General features: G+C 43.4%; 1 protein-coding gene across 4 annotated transcripts in view; it reads right to left on the bottom strand.

The window, feature by feature from the left end:
• The window catches only part of myh11a (myosin, heavy chain 11a, smooth muscle), a 70,619-nt gene extending 55,613 nt beyond the window's left edge, over positions 1-15,006 (bottom strand). For all 4 annotated transcript variants that reach the window (XM_084318714.1, XM_084318715.1, XM_084318717.1 and 1 more), the window contains exons 1-3: positions 14,868-15,006; positions 7,498-7,864; positions 5,731-5,887 (exon numbers count right to left, since the gene is read on the bottom strand). In XM_084318714.1, coding sequence (XP_084174840.1) covers positions 5,731-5,887; positions 7,498-7,839 — 499 coding nt within the window. In that variant the 5' untranslated portion in view covers positions 7,840-7,864; positions 14,868-15,006. The remainder of the gene's footprint in view (positions 1-5,730; positions 5,888-7,497; positions 7,865-14,867) is intronic.
• Positions 15,007-21,979: the final 6,973 nt, after the last annotated feature.

The following is a 21,979-nucleotide window of genomic DNA, read 5'->3' as shown; positions in this document are numbered from 1 at the left end:
TTACTGTACCCCTGGTTTCCAACTGGTTAAGTTTAGGCTAAAAGAAATAAATAAAAAAATAGGGCGAAGAAAACGTTTTTTTCCTATAGGGCAAAGAAAACGTTTTAATAAATTTTCAATCAATCATTCCAATAATACACAGTTGGATGTGTTAGTTGGTTGGATGCACTTCAAGCTGCTTCCACATGAGGCAACTTCTCTCAATCATTCCAATAATACACAGTTGGATGTGTTAGTTTGGTTGGATGCACTTCAAGCTGCTTCCACATGGAGTTGTGGGAACTACTTTTTCTGGCGGATGGTTTTTTCAATAAATCTTCGATTAATGTGTGTTTATTGTATAGAAATAAGGTTGGATGAATCTGGCAGTTGTATAAAAGCTTTACACCACGTGCAGTCGTGATTTGTGACCAATAAACCATGCCTAGGGGGGTCTAACGACCCTCGGCTGCGCCTCGGGCCTAACAACCACCCCTAGGCATGGTTTATTGGTCACAAACCACTCCTGCGTGTGATGTAATGCTTAAATACGCCAGCTTCATATCACAGCTGGGCAAATTAACATAGCGTGAAATGAAGATCTTAAGATCTCCTGGGCAGCGTTTGATTGGACGTCTTGATTAGAATAGAATGTAAACTCCAAGTTGCATTGAATTCAACATGTTTAGCGCCCAGAGAACGGACAGACATGACTGTTGAAATTGAGAGAAGGTCAACTATATCAACAACTTTGGGGTGAGTTTGGCAAATAAATGGGCCGAATGTTATGTTTAGGTGACATAGAATGCTTCAGAGTAACTGTTAAGTCAAATTAAATGACATGACATACAAACATACAAAACACAGACATATAAACATACACATATGTTTATTTGCCTGGCTGTGATATGAAGCGGTACATAATATACAGCCGGGGAACCAGCTAATCAAAGTGGCAAATATGTACCATTCTGTGTTGTCAGCAATTTACCAGTGACTTCAAATATGAAAGAAAAATTATGTGTATGACAGATTCCTAGATATGGATGACTCCCCTTTCAAAGAGATAGGGGTCAGGTCTGACTCCCCATTCAAAGAGATAGGGGTCAGGTCTTGTGTTGTTAGTGACTCCCCATTCAAAGAGATAGGGGTCAGGTCTGACTCCCCATTCAAAGAGATAGGGGCCAGGTCTGACTCCCCATTCAAAGAGATAGGGGTCAGGTCTTGTGTTGTTAGTGACTCCCCATTCAAAGAGATAGGTTCAAGTTCAAGTTCAAGTTCAAGTTCAAGTTCTTTAATAGCTTAGAGTCAGGTCTGACTCCAAATTCAAAGAGATAGGGGTCAGGTCTGACTCCCCATTCAAAGAGATAGGGGTCAGGTCTTGTGTTGTTAGTCCCTCCCAATTCAAAGAGATAGGGGTCAAGTCTGACTCCCCATTCAAAGATAGGGGTCAGGTCTTGTGTTGTTAGTACACCGGCAACAAGATGGTGGCGGAATTAATTAACCCACTTCTCTTTAACCCTTTCACTACCACACTACAGAAGGTTAACCCTTTCACTACCACACTACAGACAGTTAACCATCTGTAGTGTGGTAGTGAAAGGGTTAACCTTCTGTATTGTCGCAGTGAAAGGGTTAACCCTTTGGTAGTGTGGTAGTGAAAGGGTTAAACAGACTTTGGGTTTACATCCACTTGAAACAGTTTACTTCACAAATTCTGTGGTTATCCTTTTGACTTCTAGCTTTACGAGTGAGTGGCGCATGTTCACAAATGTTCACTGAAATGGGTGTCGTACCCTTTTAAAGTCGCTTTAAAGCAGAACTTTATTTAGAGTAAAATCCAAACACCAGGGTGGATAATGATCAAACCTCCATCTTCTTGTTTAATTATAACAGTGTTTGTACACAACATATAACTGCACATGTAAACTTCCTGAGTGCAGACATGGTGGAATAGAAAATAGTACACACACACGTGTGCACACTCGCATGCGCACACACACACGCGCACACACACGCGCGCACACACACACACACATACACACACACATACACACACATATACACACATACACACACATATACACACACATACACACACAATGCACGCATGTGCACATGCACACACACACACACACACACACACACACACTCAGTTCACTATAGTACAGCTCATATTACAGCCTGATAACTTCATTTTTAAAAGACAAGTCAAAACTTTGAGCTACATCATCAGAACCCTCAAAATAGGGAATTATGTCATCAAATGGAATACAGCCCAAACAAATGGATCATAGTTTGCAATCAACCAATCGTTCTCCTCCTCAATCTCCCTCTACTTCCACTACAGAGTGGCCGGAGCCCCTGGACATTCTTGCAGCTGTTTTGTTTAACCATGCTCCATTTCCTGCTCACATGGCTGGTCTTTCCCTACAGGAAGCTGTCAGATGGAATTCCTGTCAGATATAATTTCAACTCCAGTTGCAGCAACACACACATTCCCATTATAACAAGTGTGATGAGCTTAATTAGACCTTCTAATGCTATTCGCAGGCAGCCCCTTGCAGGTTGTAAGATTTGAAATGGATTGTCAGTCGAGAGAGGATACATTAAACTTGTGTGTTTAAAGCTTAATTATAGAACCCTTCTCTGCCTGCCTTGCTGCCTAAATTGGATTGGTTTGGAAATGTTTGACATTCATAGAAATCTCTCCCAGAGAGATGTTCTCCTATAACCACAACCACATAATTCTTTTTTTTTCCCATCCCAATTTAGTCGTTATGCCAATTCCCCCCTCCCCTTCCTGGTCGTTGTGCGCATTTGCCCCCCACTTGCCGGTCTAGGGAGCCCTGAAGTCTATCACATGCTTCCTCCGACACATGTGGAGACAGCCAGCCGCTTCTTTTCACCTGACAGCGAGGACTCTCATTGGGTGAGTGTAACGCGTGGGAGGATCACACTACCTCCCCCAGTTCCCTCCCTCGCTGTGCAGGCGCCCTGACCGACCTGTAGGAGTCGCTGTTTACAACGACCAGGACCCACCCCACCGGCTTTCCCACCCACTGACACTGCCAATTGTGTCAGTATGGACGACCGACCAAGTCGGAGGTACCGCTGGCAGTTTGATTCGATCCCACTGTCTCTGCGGTGGTAGACAGACGCTTAGTCCGCTGCGCTACCCGGCCGCCTTCAACCACACAACTTCTGTGTTTGTTAACCCAGAGGTTGATCAACAAATATAAGTAGTTAAAAGAACACGCCAACATTTTGGGAAATTAGCTTACCGTCTTCTCCAGAGAGAGACAAGAAGATAGATACCAGTTTCCTGTCTGTGCGTTCAGTAGAAAGCTATCTGGCTGCATGTTAGCCTAGCTTAGCACAATGAATGGAAGCGGACATGGCCAGTTAGCCTTCGGGAGAGATGTTAGTTGGACAATGCCTAGGCTAACCGGCCATGTCCGCTTCCATTCATTGTGCTAAGCTAGGCTAACTACTAAGCTTTCTACTGAACGCACATAGAGGAAACTGGTATCTATCTTCTTGTCTCTCTCTGGAGAAGACGATAAGCTAATTTCCCAAAATGTTGGCGTGTTCCTTTAACAATATAGTTGTGTACACTTCGCTAGGAACTTACAAAACCTCTCTTATAAGTCCTTCCCAAGTGTTAGACCCCCTTCAGAGCACATTCTCCTCTCGTACATAAAGCCAATGTTAATAAACACTGGGATGAGAGTTTAAGAGTATAATAAAATCGGCATGCTTTTCTCAGTCCTAACTTACATGACCATGTCCAGCTAGCCTAGCACAGGGGTTAGAGAAAGGGTGATTTCATAGTATTCTTTGCTTGGCATATTTACAAAAAATAAATCAGCCTCTCACATCACTGCACACAGTGTGACATCAGGAAAATTCAAGGTCTTATCCATTGAGCAGAAAGAAAAGGTTCACCCTGGGAGATAACTGTTTTCACAGTTTGATTCATAATGTTCACGCATGTGACGTGACATGTGTGGTTAAAGGGGCACTTCACCAAAAAAACAGTGCTGATTTATTTTTGCACATAATCTCACACAGTTTTTGGATGTGTGTAAGATTATGTGCAAAATAAATGAGCGTTAAAGAAAACAAACGATTTTTGGTGTAGTGCCCCTTTAACAATTTGTTGGTTGGGGTTAAATCTACATTGTCTTGCTTACAGAACATCACAAGTATTCACCCATAGTCACAACTACTGTATGTGCTGAAACTGTCTAACTTCAAGGAAGTAGCACCCGGTCAGGAGTCTAGAAGAAGTAGTTTCTCTCCTCACCACAGCTCTTCAAATGCAGTATCATCACTAGTCCTCAATATGTCAGACTGACTGCTTACACTACAGACATGTAAATGTGGGCGAATAATGTAAGAAACAAGCTTAAACACACTCATACCAAACACAACACTACAGCTTGAATCTCTGGCATTCACCCAAAAACACTAAGAAAATCTAATCAAATCCAATGTCAGGAGAAGATTTGAGAGGGGTGGGGGTGGGGTGGGATTCAGCAACAGGAAATGTCTTCCAACCCCCCCCCCCCCCCCCCCCACACTCATCTCTCCATCCCAGATGTCAACTCCTCTGAGAATATACCCGGAAACCCGCAGGCCACCATGGGTTAAAAATGGGCATGACCCCCTGGAAACACAAGAGACAACCTCTATACATGAACCGGTCCGACGTCTTAGTGCCGCCGGCTGAACCGAGAGGCATTTACTGTAAGCAGCGGCTTGGCAACGGTCAATATCGTCACCTCTACACAACATTAGTTCTGAAATAGGCCACAAAATAGCAGCTATGAGAGTCTAGAGCTGACTAGGTGGGATTATATACACAGATGTGGTTTTCAAGTGAGCCGTTTTTGTCGCCTTGTCTTACAAGCCACACAAGCTTTGAAATAAAAGGATATCGTCCGTATACAATGGCTCGCAGACGCTCTGCGCAACCGTTTTTATATATTATATTTTCGGCATTGAGTCATTTTGTGGCTTGGCATTTGATCGCCCTCTGTGTGTGGGGCTGATCACACACCAGCAATGATGACAGAGGTTGCAAGTCAGCCGGCCATCATATCGCTGCACAGCCCAAAAAAATAAAGACGTTTGACACCACAGTTCAACCGCAACACGCTCCTCAAGCTGTCAGGGGACACTTCAACACGACACAAATCCCTTGGTAACTGGCTCACGGCGGCTGCCTGCATTGTGCACAAGACAAATGCTCTGCTGCAATGGAGCGAGTGGTCACACATGTAGCAGGTTGTGAATTTAGTCAGTGTTTTTTTAAATGTTCACTTCCTCATACCAGTCAGGTTTTGTCCATAACGAGGGTTCGGTCACAGATGCGGAAGTAAACAAACATTGTAGCGCTAACTGTGACCTAAACGTTTCATTCACTTAAAGGGGAATGGCAGAATGTTAGAGAGAGAACCATCTCTGCAGGTAGAGCGTACTGACTAACTGGGGGCACAGGAAGAACATAACATGTGGATTATCGAAATGGTGGCATTCCACTTTAAATAGAATCCTGGTCCCAACGCTGCCATGGCACTGAATTTCCTGACCCCAGTCTGATGGTTATCTACCAAAAGGAGTGTTCCCTCCCCTATGGTGAATGTGTCACCCTGTGAAACTGGTATGACCACATCCTTAACGAGAAACACAGAAGCTTGTCAGAAAGGCAGAGGTGAAATAACATGGTCTAATAATGAATCTCACCTTGCATCATGTTTCTGTAGGCGTTGTCAGTGATGGAGTAGATATGAGGGGGGACTTCATGTCGTTTCTTCCCTTTGTACATGTCAATGATCTTCTCTGAGTAGATGGGCAGCATCTTGTATGGATTGACCACCACGCAGAACAGGCCAGAGTAGGTCTGAGGAGAGAGGAAACGGTGTGTGTGAAAACAAGTCCTACAAAAGACAAAATAATAGTTTCTAATGCCAACAACAGTATGACGGTGAATTTAAGAGATTGATCTATAACATAGATTAGATTCATTTGAATTATTGTGATGTGAAGCCTGTGAAGGTAGTTCAGGCTGAACTGGAGTGGTGATGGGTCAGCTAGCCTATTACACTAGTCTGCCTCCACCTGCTGCTACCTGCTGCCTCCACCTGCTGCTACCTGCTGCCTCCACCTGCTGCTGTTACCTGCTGCTGCCTCCACCTGCTGCTACCTGCTGCCTCCACCTGCTGCTACCTGCTGCCTCCACCTGCTGCTGTTACCTGCTGCTACCTGCTGCCTCCACCTGCTGCTACCTGCTGCTGCATGCTGCCTCCACCTGCTGCTACCTGCCCTGCTGCTACCTGCTGCTGCTATCTGCTGCTACCTGCTGCTTCATGCTGCCTCCACCTGCTGCTACCTGCCCTGCTGCTACCTGCTGCTACCTGCTGCTGCTACTTGCTACCTGCCCTGCTGCTACCTGCTGCTTCATGCTGCCTCCACCTGCTGCTACCTGCCCTGCTGCTACCTGCTGCTGCTACTTGCTACCTGCCCTGCTGCTACCTGCTGCTGCTATCTGCTGCTACCTGCTGCTTCATGCTGCCTCCACCTGCTGCTACCTGCCCTGCTGCTACCTGCTGCTACCTGCTGCTGCTATCTGCTGCTACCTGCTGCTTCATGCTGCCTCCACCTGCTGCTACCTGACCTGCTGCTACCTGCCTCCACCTGCTGCTGCTACTTGCTACCTGCTGCCTCCACCTGCTGCTTCATGCTGCTGCTACGTGCTCATGTTCTTTTCCCCAGCATCCACCTGTGGGCTCTGTTTCCCTGTGGTCCCGATAGGACATGGCTTTATATGGTTCCCCCTCCTGTCATGTTTGGCTGTCTTTAAATGATGCTCCGCAGGGAGACAGAACCTTGACGCCAAGAAAATATGTTTACATTCATGCTCAATAACATTCTCATTTCAATACGTGAGTTGTCTGTCTGAGCTCAGGTTGTGAAAACATGTCCGTATACAGTATGCGACTGTGCACCTGAATGTTTCTTTGTTTGACTGTGTGTGTGTGTGTGTGTGTGTGTGTGTGTGTGTGTGTGTGTGTGTGTGTGTGTGTGTGTGTGTGTGTGTGTGTGTGTGTGTGTGTGTGTGTGTGTGTGTGCGTGCACGTTTGTACGTGTTGTAGAAGAAGAAGGCTGTTTGTGCCGCTATGGGCCGTAGCCCAGTTCTGTTTTAATATGCACATATTTTTAACAATTCGCATGAAATAATTTTTGCACCTTCATCACACTTATTTGAACTTCCGAGCACTTCAGACCTATTCGGGCACACATCAATTTTCGATTCTTTATGTGTTCAAATGTATTCAGCACTCTAATTATAGATTATACATAATGTTTATTTATTTTTTCAAGTCGTAAAGAACGAGAGAAACTGGGGAAGAGAACGAAAGAACCGGAGAACGATCGATACATTTTAAGGTTTCTATACACTGTATTACACCAAGAGTTGTATCACTGTATTACACCCTTAGTTATACTCACATAGATGAGGCCGGAGAAGTACCTCTCGCGGATGTTGTGCAGCACAGAGGCCTCGTTCAGGCAGGTGAGCTCGGCCATGTCCTCCACCTTGCTGAACTTGGGCGGGTTCATCTTCTGGATGTCGTCCTTGTTGACCGTCACTTTCTTGGCATTGTCGGCCAGTTCGCACAGCACCTCGTCGCCGTGCTCCTCCTTGATGCTGGCGGCCTCGAAGCCGTGCTTCTCCGAGGGGATCCACACCAGCTTCTTGGCCGACCAGTCGGCCTGCGCCATGGGGCTGTTGAGGAAGTCTTTGTCCAGGAAGAGGAACTTCTCATCCTCTGTCAGAGCCTTTTTGGACATCCTTGGTTAGGGGTGGTGGGGCCGGCTGTGGACGGGGGACAGAAGAGACAAATTAATGAATGAAACAAGGAAGACATGGAGGGAGAGAGGGAGAGATGGATAGAAAGGACAAAAAGTTGAAAAAGGAGGAATAAGTGAATAATGGAGAACGGAATGAAAAGGCATACAGTTAAAAGGCTCGTCGGGGGTTTGCAATAATTTTATAATAATAATATTAATAATACATTTTATTTGGAGGCGCCTTTCAGAACACCCAAGGTCACCTTACAGGGCATAAAAACAAGACAGTCAAAATTACAAACAATGGTCTTGGCAAAAGTGTCAGTGGAGTTAAAAACAAAACAAACATATATATGTATAAGTATGAAATATAAAACAGTGGCACACAGGGTACAGTTATAGTGAGTAAACCCATTGTGCAAGGCATGAATGGGGAGTTGCAGGAGTAGTGCTTCGAGAGGCCCGGAATTCAAAGCCATACAGATCAGGGCTCTTTAATATGAAAGAACACAATATCTACGGTATATTGCAAAAGTTTAATTGCAACACGTATTCATCTTTAAAATACACCTGATGACTGAGAAGACGTGAGACTGAGAAATGTCTGGCAGATGTGCTTCAGGCCCAGAAATAACTAGGCGTATATAATAAGAGGAACTTGGGTCAGTGCTATGTATGTCATAGGGTTACTGTAGCATAACAGGTAAATGTATTCTCACAATATACTGCTGTAGCAGAGCTATTGAAGGGCTTTCAAACAACATGAAAAGGAATTCTAGACATTAAACATTAATGAATTAAAGACTGGACTTAAGAACTGAAAAAACGTAATCAGTGGCAGAGATAAAGAAATCATAGCGATATATTAAAGGCTGTTGGGACTCCTCTTCCTGATAGATGATGGTTTGAGTTTAATCAACGCCCGTTGGCTACTGGCACGCAGTTCACACATACAGACAAACCTGCTCACCAGCTACCATGTGCCCATAAAAGGTTAATATCACGGTATTATCTGGTCTGCCACCTGAAAAGGATCCACTTGACCTATCCCAAGCCCCACCTTCGGATGGATGCAACAGTTGTGATTGGAGGATCAAGAAAAGAGGACAGGTTTGAGATAGGTCCATTCAGATACCAAAGTAGGGATGTTTCAAAGTAGTGAGTGAGTTTATGCCAAACATGTTACATACTGTAGCATACAGGGTTCACCAAACATGAGTCTCACACTGACGATGATTCTCAAAGTGGCATCCGGGGACCCCCCCAGGGAATAGTTTAATAGTCACATAAGAGTGACTATTCTGTTCTCTCTTCTGTTATCTCTCTACCTACAGTATAGACAGTTATGGGATTCTGGATTGAATCATTATGTAACAACAAATATCTTCTCAGATGGGGGTCCCTGGTCAATTGACCTATCTCTCAAGCCCTGCATTCTTTTCTTGATCCTCCAATCACAACTGTTGCTTCCCTCAGACAAACAAAGCATATAGGAGTCCGGGCTTGAGATATAATTTCATATAAATGTTGGGGTCCTTGACATAAAAAGGCTTGAGAACCACTGCAGTAAGAGACAGCGTAGCAACAATGTCTCCTGCTACTGGTGGTAACTGAAAGAGTTAATGTTAACTCCCATCAGGGAGTTCCAGAGTGCAGTCATTCTCACAGACCCCCCCCCCCCCCCCCTCAGCCCTTCTTGCCTCAAGGGAGACACACAAACCATTTCGGCTCCAATTTAGATCTGAGGCTGAAGAGGTGGCTTTTAATTTACCCGATACTAAAGGCCGGACATACGCTCCACAACTTCATGTAAAATTGTATTAAACCGTGGTTTTATATTATGACCATTTTACTATTATTCAATCTGAAAGTAATTGCTCAACTAACAATAACATCCACCCCCCCTCCTCCTCCCACTGTCTCTCTCCCTCTCTCCCTCCCTGCTGCTAGGCTTCAGTCCCGTGCTGCGATGACCATATAAGGGCCCCTCTCTGGAGCAGGACTGCAGACCTAAACAGCAAGGCAAGTGAACAAAGCCCATATAGGGAATAGTATGTCTTCAGCTGGGCTTCGCCGTTTACTCCAAACTCTCAAAATGATAACAGGGAGGCTGAGGGGGGTGGGGGGTGAGGTGGGTTTCCATGGGCTTTAATGTCCAATTGTCCATGCTTCATATGGGCCCCCATAGCTTGCCTTCTCACACTCAACCACAACAATCACCGTAAGTACAGTAGTATGGACCGGTACCTGTGATGATAGGCCAGCAGTATGGGAGTCGTAATAGGAGGTACTATACAAAGTCTTAAGCAGGAGCAGGTGCAGGCGTTGTGGTGAACACTAACTGTCAACCTTTAAGTATAACTACATAAATGCATGAGTAAGAAATACAGTAGCATATTTGCTGTACACACAACATGAAAGTATTACACAAACTATGGGCCTATGGGTTAAACATAATTAATTAACCCTTGAGATGAAGAACAATATAAAGTCCATTTTGAAAAAGCCATGTATTAGCGGTTCTAAAATCGATTAAAATCACTCTGAGTGAGAATGAGAGACATCATCTGAACATACTCAAACTCTACTGTCTTTAAAGGATAAGGCCTATAATGCATTTGTTCTTCTTACAAGTATGATCCATCCAAGCCAACCCCAGATTACAGCTCAAATCCAGAAGTCATAGAACTCTTAAATCACAGATCTGTGCTGTTTGCTTTGGTCTGTATAATTCAGCATTGCAATTAACACGGGCATTGTACTTTTTCTTGGAAATATGAAGTGATAGTGATTGCTTCTAAAGTAGTTCCGGACGGTTCAGGTGGAGTTCTATGACTTCTGGATATGAGCTGTAATCTGGGGTTGGCTGGATGGATCATACTTTGTAAGTAGAGAAAAATGCATTGTTGGTTTTTGGTATTTTCGTAGGCTTTAACCATGAATGTGCATACAATTCCAACTTACCATCTTTACATAATTAGGTGCAAATAAGCACATTATTGCTAGGTAATAAATATGACTGAATTCACAACCCAAAAGAATACTGCTAAAAGATCCAGGGAGTCCAATACTAAACCTGAACAATATCATAAATATAATAAACTTGACTTGGGCTGGTTCAGCTAAACTTGCTCAGACCATGACCCACTCCAGTCCACTCTACTAGACCTACACACATTATCTAATCCCGCTCTCCATATCTCTGTACAGTTTGACTGCACTTTCAATGAGCTATCAAGGAACTATGCAGAAAAGCCACTGGTCCTCATGGGAAAGATTGCCAACATGGCCCGTGGGACCCTGAAGTCAAGTCAGACGGTCCACAAATTGGAAGAATGTGTAAATATTTGAGAAGAACCATATAAGTCCGTTGGACGTTTTCAGAGGAACAATGTTTTCAAACATTATTATCGAAAGACGGTAAGTTAGAGCACTGTGTTCATTCATAGTTTAAGACAGTAGAGGTTGAGTGCTTTCTGGTGATATATCACATTCACACTCATACATGGGCTGTCCAAAACATTTTAAAACGGACTTCATTGATGGTATCACACTTCCCCATTACCATGCTGGACCAATGTGATAACCATTGATTGGATTATCTGACATGACATTACTGAGCAGATATCTTGATATATATATATCAATATAGAAAAAAAGGGCTTCTGAATATCATGATATGAATTTATCGACCAGCTCTACGTCAAAGGTTGCAAAGGCCAATCAGTGGACAAACCAGCAAGGCAAGCACGCATCTGAAGGAGACATGGGTCAGCTGACGCTCTGATGATCATCATCTCGTTCATCTGAAGGAGACATGGGTCAGCTGACGCTCTGATGATCATCATCTCGTTCATCTGAAGGAGACATGGGTCAGCTGACGCTCTGATGATCATCATCTCGTTCATCTGAAGGAGACATGGGTCAGCTGACGCTCTGATGATCATCTCGTTCATGCTGACGAAGTAATTGGACTGTTTCGGACACTCCCCCACGCTACAGCATTTACAGCCAATCAGTGTCCTCCTCACGCTCTTTAAGTTCAGCGCGCCATCCATCCAGCCCTCACGTTATTATTATCTGCCATGAATTCTCCCCCATATCCTCCCCTTCCTCCCACATCTATGTTGTGCCCACACAGCTTTTCTCTGAGCCGGTGTGCGCTGAGGACAGCTGTCTGAGTGGGGAGTTGACAGGGTTCTGATATGGTCTTTGAAGGATGAAGGATAACGTCCCTCAGAGAGGTCTCTGTTTGTCAGCACATGCAAATGAAAGGGGGAAGAGAGGAGGAAGACGAGATGGACTGGGGGAAAGTGCAATGACTTCTGCCCTTTTCTGAAGACAAAGCCAGATGATACACAATCCATAGCTCCACTTTCCCACGAGACTAAACACTCACTGCATTGTATAATACGTGTCTGATGTAGGGGATGAAGCTGCCATCCATTCAGAATAGGGGTGTAAGAAAATATTATGTTTTGTGATACTGTATCAATTCTCAAAAAACAATGTATGGATTTATCACCAGATTCTTGCCAATACACATCCCTAATTAAAACCCATTGAAACCGGGAAACACATTTGTGTGTATATGCAGGCTATATAATGCATTATTAGCAGGTGTTTTAGGTCTAAATGGGTTAAGAAGCCAGACTTGTGTGTCATGTCTCAGTCATGTATATAGGAGTAGGTGGCAAGGGCGTCTAAGTGGCGCAGTGGGCAAGGCGCTCGCCACTAACGCAGGAGATGCTGGGTTCGAGCCCAGCTCTCTGTGTTGCTTCCGGCTTGGCTGGTCGTTCATACTAATACAATTGGCAGTATTAGGGGGTGGGAAAGCCGGTGGGTGGGGATCGGACGTTGTGGACAGCGACTCCTACAGGTCGGTTGGTGCGCCTGTGCAGCAGAATCAGGAAGCAACGGGGGCAGCGTGAGCCTCCCACGCGTTACTCCTTGCCACTGAGAGATCGCGCTGTACAGGTGAAAAGATGCGACAGCTGCCTCCTCGTGTACCGGAGGGGACACGTGATGCAAGGCTTGGTCCACATTGCAGCCGACCAGTGGGAGGCATGGTCTAGCAACGTTCAAGACAGGGGAGGGTAGAATTGGATAATACAAAATTGGGATGGGAGACAAATAGAAAATGGGGAGAAAAAGTAGATAAAAAAAAGGAGTAGGTGGCAAAAAAGAAGCTCATGACATGATCACTAACCTGCTAAACTCAATGTAAACCATCATGATAAAATAATATCACATTTCTGTTAGCTCATTAAATCCTTCTCTGTCATTAGATATCCCCACACTCCCTGAACGCATGATGTCAAGGCTGAGAAACAGAGGATAGTACAAGCCTATAATGTATCCCATTTAAGGGACTTCAATATTATTGCTGTACCAAAACAATAAACGAGTAGGGAAGCTGAATAGTGGACATTTGGAATCTGTGTATACAGCATGGGACTCATCCCTCTGGAGACTCTTTGACCTTTCTATTTGCAGGCGATACGATGGGGCCTTTGGGTCTGTGAAAGACTCTATTCCGCCTCTTCCCTGGCTATAGCACATACTCATAATTTCCTATGGTCATTGGTCAGTTAGCTTACAAACTCTGAAACACAAGGTTTTGATGAGGTCACCACCGAGATAAGGTCTATAATGGCGATACTCCCGCAATAAGAATACCAAAGACTCTTTATTATTTTGGCTTGAACTAATGTAATGGACGCCAAATGTTTTTCTGTTATCTTGGAGAAGGACAGATTATGTCACACAAAATTATGACTTGTGTCCTAAAAAGGTATTGATTTGCATGCCTCTGTGCACAACATCTGCCTTAGTATGAGGTGATAGTGATGATTACATTACACTTTAATCTTAACTCTTGTTGTTGGGACAAAGTCCTGTTTGGGTAAACGGTCACAAAGAATGGTGCCACTGATTGAATCACACTATTCATTTAAACACAGTTTCACAAGTGCAGGAACTGTTTGTCAACAGATAAGGACAGACTCAAACCTTTAACCCTTTCACTGCCGCACTACCAAATGGTTAATCCTTTCACTGCGACAATACACAGAAGGTTTACCCTTTCACTGCCACACAACAGCAGGTTAACCCTTTCACTGCCACACTACGGTGCCCACAAGTCACAAGGCCTTCTGACACAGTACACAGACACCCTCCATCTTTGGCGCATTGAACTGAATCTAAACCAAGCCTATCCTTTGGCCGTGCTACATCTTGTTAGTTGTATGCCTTATGATGACAAGCCACAAACAAACCATATCAATGCATTTACAAGCCTTTGTTGCACTTGCGTCTCGTATATGTCAATACCAATGTCACCATCACTGATTTCCATTGCTCTTATGGTGATACAAAAAGAAAAAGAAAAACGAAAGGGATTCAGTTGTCATTTCATTTGTGTCTGCAGCCTGAGCCTGCACCACAATGGTCAGCAAAAGACGCGACAACTTTATGCAACCATATTTGGAGAACAGGAAACTCCATGGTTAGTCTCAACTCCGTTTCGTTCTCAGATACAACTGCCGCTTACTTCCTAGTATTATGACACGAGAGAAAACAGCAGAAAGAAACCTGAACTAATAGACAAAGTTATTGACGAACATATCATTTTACAATTGGTGTCCATTATTGTTTTAAGTTATGTTATAACTTCTGAATCTGACAAAGGCTCAGGGTTTAACAGTCATTCAGTGCAGTATTTGCTAATCGATACACGACACCTGCACGCAGGTACAGATAGTATATAATTTAACTATTACATAATTTGCTCAGTACAAGTTTAAAACCTCGAGTGCAACAGTGAAGGAATGGCTGTTGTATCATGACATGTTCATGAAGCTGTATTGTTTCACAATTACAATACATTTAATGTAAAGCAAAGCCCATTTCAAATGGAGTGAAGTCTCAATGAGATGCGCGATGACAAGTGCACTCCAACCCAACGTCATGCATAAAGCGGAGCGGAGGAGCCCCATGCGTATTTATGATCAAACGAGAATACTTACATATATGATGGAATTCTGATCAGCGGGTTTTTTTTTGGATTCGGAAAGTTGGGGGTTGGAGCGTCCGGCGTTGACGAAGTACTCCAAAAACGAACAGTCCAAGTTACCCCGGTAAAGTACTTGGCCTTGCCATTTAAACTGCGCCTTCGTGCGTAAGGGTGGGGCTGCGCACAGATCCTCCTCCTCCATCCAAGGTCCACCAGCAGCATCCTCCACTGAGAGCGCAGGAGGCAGGCGACATGCGCACTTTGATTGATTGATTGAAAAGTTTATTAACAGATTGCAGAATGGGTACAGTACAGTACAGCTCAATACATACAATTGTTAAGGGGATGCAGACCAGAGAAAGACTTTCGTCTTGTTTACATCAGGGTACCCCATTTTCAATTCATCATAACATATGACATACATGACATACAGATAGACAGTACTGCTACATCTATACATTTATGACATATCAGATTTGCAAATACAGTACTGTTTGTGATACAAAAGTGTCCAGAAAAAGAGTGTATATACATTTGGCGTAGAAACTGTACATTGGAGGTGGGAGGGGGGGTTGGGTAGAGGACACACACACATTTTAGAGATACTGTACCACTGTACCAGGCTACAGACATAATGTCAATGCATGCTGGCTTGTTGGATGGTAGTCCTATTGAAATATTGTTCGCGACAACGTGTGAACTATACGAGTATTGATTCGACCATTTTGTAATAATAATAATAACTTTATTTGTATAGCACTTTTCATATAGAAATTGCAGTTCAAAGTGCTTCACAACAGTAAAAATACAGGCATAATAAGCGAGCATAAAAAAGATAGAGAGGTAGCAAGGTAAGGTAAATCACAGTTTTTCACATTAGGATCAGTAATACAAATAATAAAATAGAATAGAGTAAAAAAGTGCGGTTTGATTCAGTTTAAAAATAGGCTAAATAATCAAATAGAACAGACAGTAAAAAGTGTGATAAAATAGTTCAATACAAAATATAATTTAGCGCTGCTTAGTGTAACGGTAGCTTTAGTGATTTTAGATCACAGGGACTCTAACCGTAGCGGTGTAATAAACATTAAAATACATTTCAAACGTCCTCATCGGCAATAGTACATTGAAATTATGTGTATCTATGATATCAATGACATAAATATTCAAAACTTAAAGGAATATGCCAACATTGTGGTTTCCTCTCTGCGTTCTGAAGAAAGATATCCGGCTGCACGTTAGCCTAGCTTAGCATAATGAATGGAAGCGGATGCGTAGCCAACCTCTCCCAGAGTTTTAGCTTGGCTATCCCTACACATCCCCTTCTATGCATTGTGCTATAGCTTTCTACTAAACGCACAGAGAGGAAATCTATCTTCTTGTTTGACGGTAAGTGCATTTATCATACTGCTGGGTCTGTGTATGGAGTGTGTGGACACTCTGTCCAGCGTGTCCCTTTAAAATAATGCCTTATGAGGTGCAGAAGCCATGGTACAGTCCCACCGGTGTGTGATCCGGTCCCATTCCTAAAAAGGCCCAGAAGAGTTCTTGTTCCAGTCCCACACTCCTAAGCATGTTAAGTGTTTCAATTATGTTCCAAATCCTTGGACATTAAAGTCTGATATTAACTTGTTTTTAACTGTCCCTTAGCACATTTCCATTTCCTGATAAAAAAAGTATCTATTAATCAACCAATCAATTAACCATTTATTGTTTCCTCAGTAAGACATTTCTGCATGCCATCTATACCATGACATGAAGGCTGGCATCTCATTATTCAGCTTTTACAACAGCCTGGAACCATGGACGAAAACTATTTGATGAGACCAGGATCAAACTGAGGACTGATCTCTACAAAAAATTTACAAATTGTGAAAACAATTTTTATTTTGAGTATTAGACTGATCCGCATTACATGCCCCCAGGCTCCCCATGAGACCAAGAGGTTGTGTGATCCAGGCACAATCCCCAAAAGCTTAATCAGTTATGCAATCTTGTCCCGCTCCTCTTAACGCAAATCAGCTGTTCCCATCTGAGGAATCCCCCTGCCGTAGCTGCTGTCGTTAAGAGATTCCCCTCATGCCCACAGCGCACGGAGCGTATCCTACATACTGTATCTGCATGTCCCCAACACACCCCCGCCCTTTCTACTGCGTTCCAACTTCTTTCGAATGGAACTTCCTATATAAGGACAGTGTTCTATTTGGTCCAGTAAATCAAGAGGCAGTTTGATGGCCCGGGCCTGTTCTGTGCCAGAGAGGCCCCAGCACTGCACCAGTGTCAGCCTGAAGTCCCGATGACATATCCAGGGCCAAAGTGGAGGACCTCTGGGGGCTTTTCTCTGGTCCTCGTCATGGAGGTGTAAAGATGATGGTGGCAGGGTGTAAATTGGAGGAAAGATTCCCAGACAGTGTGAGAGAGATGGGTGAGGGAGAGGGGGGAGGAAGGGAAAGGGAGAGAGAGAGAGAGAGAGAGAGAGAGAGAGAGAGAGAGAGAGAGAGAGAGAGAGAGAGAGAGAGAGAGAGAGAGAGAGAGAGAGGGGGACAAAAAGAGGTGGAGAAAGGGAGGGAGACAGACGGAGCCGGAGGGAGTTGTGATACACTGAACAGAGAGGTTGCAGTCTGCCATATATGGACAGTGGGGTCTGCATGGAATCTCAGCAGCTTTCTGTGTTACTTTGAGAGTCGAGCGCAGGCGAGCGCCCCAAGCCCGAGTGACTAAATATGGTTCAGCAGTAATGCATTGTTCAAACAAACAATGTCGCTTCTATGGGGATAACACTGTTATTTACCTGCAGCCGCACAGAGACAAAGAGGCCACGGCTCGTCATTATACAGTGCATCAGCACAGGCAGGGAATCTCAGCTTCCATGTTGACGACAAACAATAACATGTACGTCGTTCTCAACCTTTGTTTGACTTTTGTTGACACATTGTTGGGAAGTGAGTTTTGAAATTCTTGACTCATATTGGAAATGCTGCCAGACTTGAGACTTGCAGACTTGCACATCAATCAGTTTGTCTTTCTCTTGGTCTGATTGAACTGATTCATTCATTCTGTGGCTCACCATAGGTCTGTTCATTGATTGATTGATTGATTGATTGATTGATTGATTGATTGATTGATTGATTCAAAGGTCCATTATTCAGTGCCTTGTCATGTCACTGTTAAGGTCATATCTCAAACTCCTTATCCTGATACGATGGTCTATGCGGGGAGGAAGAGGGAGGATGGACGTCTGAAGACTCAAAAGGTTTCAAGTGGAGAAACGGAGACGCCATCTGAATTTAACAGGATGATCTTGTCCTGATGTCTTGCCAAAGCAGACTCCCTCCCCTGTTCCTCCATAGAGCATTATTACTCACCAACCCCACCATGAAAACTTTACTGTGACAAGGAAAGAAAAGAGAGAGAAAGGGAGAGGGGGGGGGGGGGGGGGTGGAGAAAAATGGCATTTAAAGCCCCACTGAAGGACGGCTAAATATACAAGTCAGTGAATGTCACATCAGAGGAGGAATCCTGTGTTTGTGTGTGCTACATATCAAATCGTTTTTACATCATTGACACATTTTCCAATGAAAACAATTGCACAACGATTACAATGGTGGCATTTATTGCAATTTCTGCATATCCAGTGGTTCTCAACCTCTTTAGTTTATGGCCTATAAAAACTGGCCTACAGTATATATAAAATGTGGCCTATTCATGGCCTCCCCCAACATGCTTAGGCACAGACGGAAGAGAGAACTTTCATATAAAATCATTTTACTTCCCCATTTCTGTATCAAATTTTATTTTCCCCACCTCTGTATGAAAAGTGCTATACAAATAAAAAGTTATTATATTTCAGGCTATTCCACTTGATTAACTTTGGAGGAGAACTTCTTTAAATAGTAATTATTTTACAACATAAAAAGCATCTATACAATCAAATGATTTAAGGTATATGTATACTCCCCCCCCCTGTGACTTGTGTTGAGAACCATTGCTCTGCACTGGTCACTCATAGCTAACATGATTTATAGTGTATAACTGGGCTGTCCTTTACACACACAATCTATGGGAGCCGAAACGATGAAACAGACTATATGTTCTTCTGATGCATGAATCACTGCTGATGTAACCCCAGTATCATAGCCATAGAAGGCCGACCATTAAACAGAAATTGCTATGTTTATGGATATGTTTGACCCCGGTGGAATGTAGCTGCATTCTAAATGGAGTCCGTCTCATGAAGTGAAACACCGACTGTAGTCAATAGTATTCATACAGCTGCCTGATTCACATACAACCAATGTATACAGTTCAGCAAATGGTTCCTACTTTGGGACAATCAGCCAATTGCACAACTATCAGCCATTGGTCAATTTCCTCCGCTTACAGCAAGTATTCATATCTGGTGTTGTTAAGCTGGGTGGGTATAGGGCCAAAGCCATCATTCTGTAATTGCTCAGAAGGACCGACCAGAGCCATTGCTCAGCAAAGACCAGGAAGGTCTGGCCCATAACAGAGACATGAATTCTGAGAATGTTACATGCATATATGGAAATCACTCCAAGGTAAAGTAGCCAAAGCAGGTTTGCTTGAGTGTCTACTCTAAGCATGTACACAAACAAAGCACCCGTATTATTACGTCAGTATAGGGACTAAGAAGCAATGATTTAAGACACTGGATAAACACGAGTACATTAACAGTAGCTGCATGCTCTGCAGAATAGGTGGGTGGTTCGTAGTTAATATATCATCTTCACGGCTTCTTGGCTCTATTACAAGCTAATGCCATTCAGCAAACCGTGTAAAACACTAGCATATACCTACTTTGAGATCATTATCTGGGATGTAGCAAAAAAAATTAAATGACACAGCCAGACCCATAGATGATCAGTTCCAGTCAATACTTCAAGTCGACGTTAGTCTTTGGAGTGAGATACCATTGTCAAGTTCCCTTTTATGGCGAGGGAGGAAGTGAGACGCAGAGAGGCTGGGCTGACCATTGTAGATGTTTTGTGTGACCTGCCCTGGCTCTGGTCCACATAGGGACGTTATTAGGACTCTGTGCCTAGCGTTCCTGAGCTGCCCATGGTACAGCACAGAGGGGGGGGGGGGTAGGTGGAGTGGAGGACAGCAAGAGGGAGAGTAGCTATAGCAGAGGCAGAACCCCAAACTGTGTGCGAGTCATGGAGGTGGAGTGGAGGAGAGCAAGAGGGAGAGTAGCTATAGCAAAAAAAAACGGAGGCGGAAACCCCCCATTTGTGTGTGTTTGGGGGTGGGGGTGGAGGAGAGCAAGAGGGAGAGTAGTTCATAACTCACATAAATATAGGGATTAAGTCATATTTGAGAATTAAATGAATGTCTCCAGGGGAAAGGATACTGCACAGCTGATTCATCTTGTGTCATCCAATATAAGTATAACTTCACATATGAGTATGTTATGAGGGTTATAAATCTTAACCCTAATGTATGTTTTTCTTTTAAACAAAAAAGGGTGTGTAGGAAATGGTCCATTAGAATGGTGGTTCTTTACAGGAAATCAAATAAAGTATATATATTTTTTTTAATATAATCTTCTCTATAGCAGTATTGGGCCTGTAGCGTCGGCGGTCAGAGTGACATTTATCCAACCTCAAAAATCCCAGCCTAAACTGTAGGTCTATTAACACCTAACAGTGACACAACCTTCAATATTTGGCAGCAACAGGACAGGGTGAATACTCCCTTGTACAGCAACAACTCTGTGATCTCTGTGCTGAGTGAGGATATATTATTGAGCTATTTGACAGGAGTGCAGAAATAAAAGGTCCACTTTTATCAAGTATGAGTTTTTGTTGATCTAGAATGAGCCTCATCTATTCTGGGTTGTGATGACTTAGCCACAGGCAGTAACGCAGGCAGTCAAATAAAATAGCTTTAATAGTTTATATCAGCTTTAAAAGGAGGTTGAACTCTTTATTTCACAAATAAAAAGGTGAGTACCTGAATTTATGTGGGTTTGCCCTCCATTAAAGGATTGTTAGTGGATCTTAAATCAAATAATGACCCATTAATGTGCAGTCTTGTTTATTCACTGTGTCCATGGAAACAATGATGAAAGCAGCCATAAAGGTTCCCTTATGCAGAAAAGACATGTCTGTTTACTTTTCCAATAACTACATCACAGCATAACTCAAATGTTCAGACGAGCAAATTTTTTTGTTATTAGTGATACTGTGTATATACACCCAATTCAATGTTTTGCTGCATTTTCTTAATTTGGTTGCAGATGGCAGTGTTGTAGTACTCGAGTCCGAGTCCTGGACTGATTTTCAGGACTCGTGAATCGACTTGGACTTGAGCACTGATGACTCGGACTCTGACTTGGACTCAAGCATTGACTGCATTTGGACTCGGAAGGTGCAGACGAGGACTCTGACTTGTTATTTGATAAATAGTTATTTATTTTTAAATGTTTTTGTAATAGGCCCTAATCATTTGGCATAAGATATTGATGGCTATATTAATACCGTAAATAAACTCCCTTTTGAAATGGTGACCACTGTGTAATTTTTTTGTGACCTTTGAAATGGTGACCTTTTTTATTTGTATGTCAGCTCTTTGACTGCCAGAGTGGAGTGGACTCAACCTTGATGACTTAGACTCGGGTAATGGGGACTCGACTCGGACTCGAACACTGGGGACTCTAGACTCAACCTCGAGATTTTGTGACTCGACTACAACACTGACGGATGGTACAGATGTTTGCCCTCTCGGGCAGAAGTGTTTCTGAGGCTGGGACGTACAGGCATAGAAACGGCCCTGCTAGGAGTGTGATCAATTCCCCCGACAGCCCTACACACCACTTAAGGAGCAGTGAACATGGCCGACCCTGCACTGACCCCTCTAGTATACAGTATAGGAGTGTTGAGGGATATGCGAGGGCTTGAAATTAAGGGTGTCCTCCTTTTATTTTTTCCTTCTAGCTGTGAAGCCCTTGAGATCTCATAGAGTTTAAAGTGTGTTATATAAATTAAATGTATTATTTATTATTATTATTCAAATAAAAAAGCTGAATATACAACCACGTTTATTTAGATTTGTTATTTAAAAACTGGGGAAGTTCACCAACTAGATCATGGAAAATTATTTACC

The sequence above is a fragment of the Notolepis coatsorum genome (genome assembly GCF_963971535.1).
Source record: "Notolepis coatsorum genome assembly, chromosome: 7".
Classification (NCBI taxonomy): Eukaryota; Metazoa; Chordata; class Actinopteri; order Aulopiformes; family Paralepididae; genus Notolepis; species Notolepis coatsorum.
The sequence above is the reverse complement of the archived record's forward strand: the minus strand, read 5'-3'. Positions and strand labels throughout refer to the sequence as shown.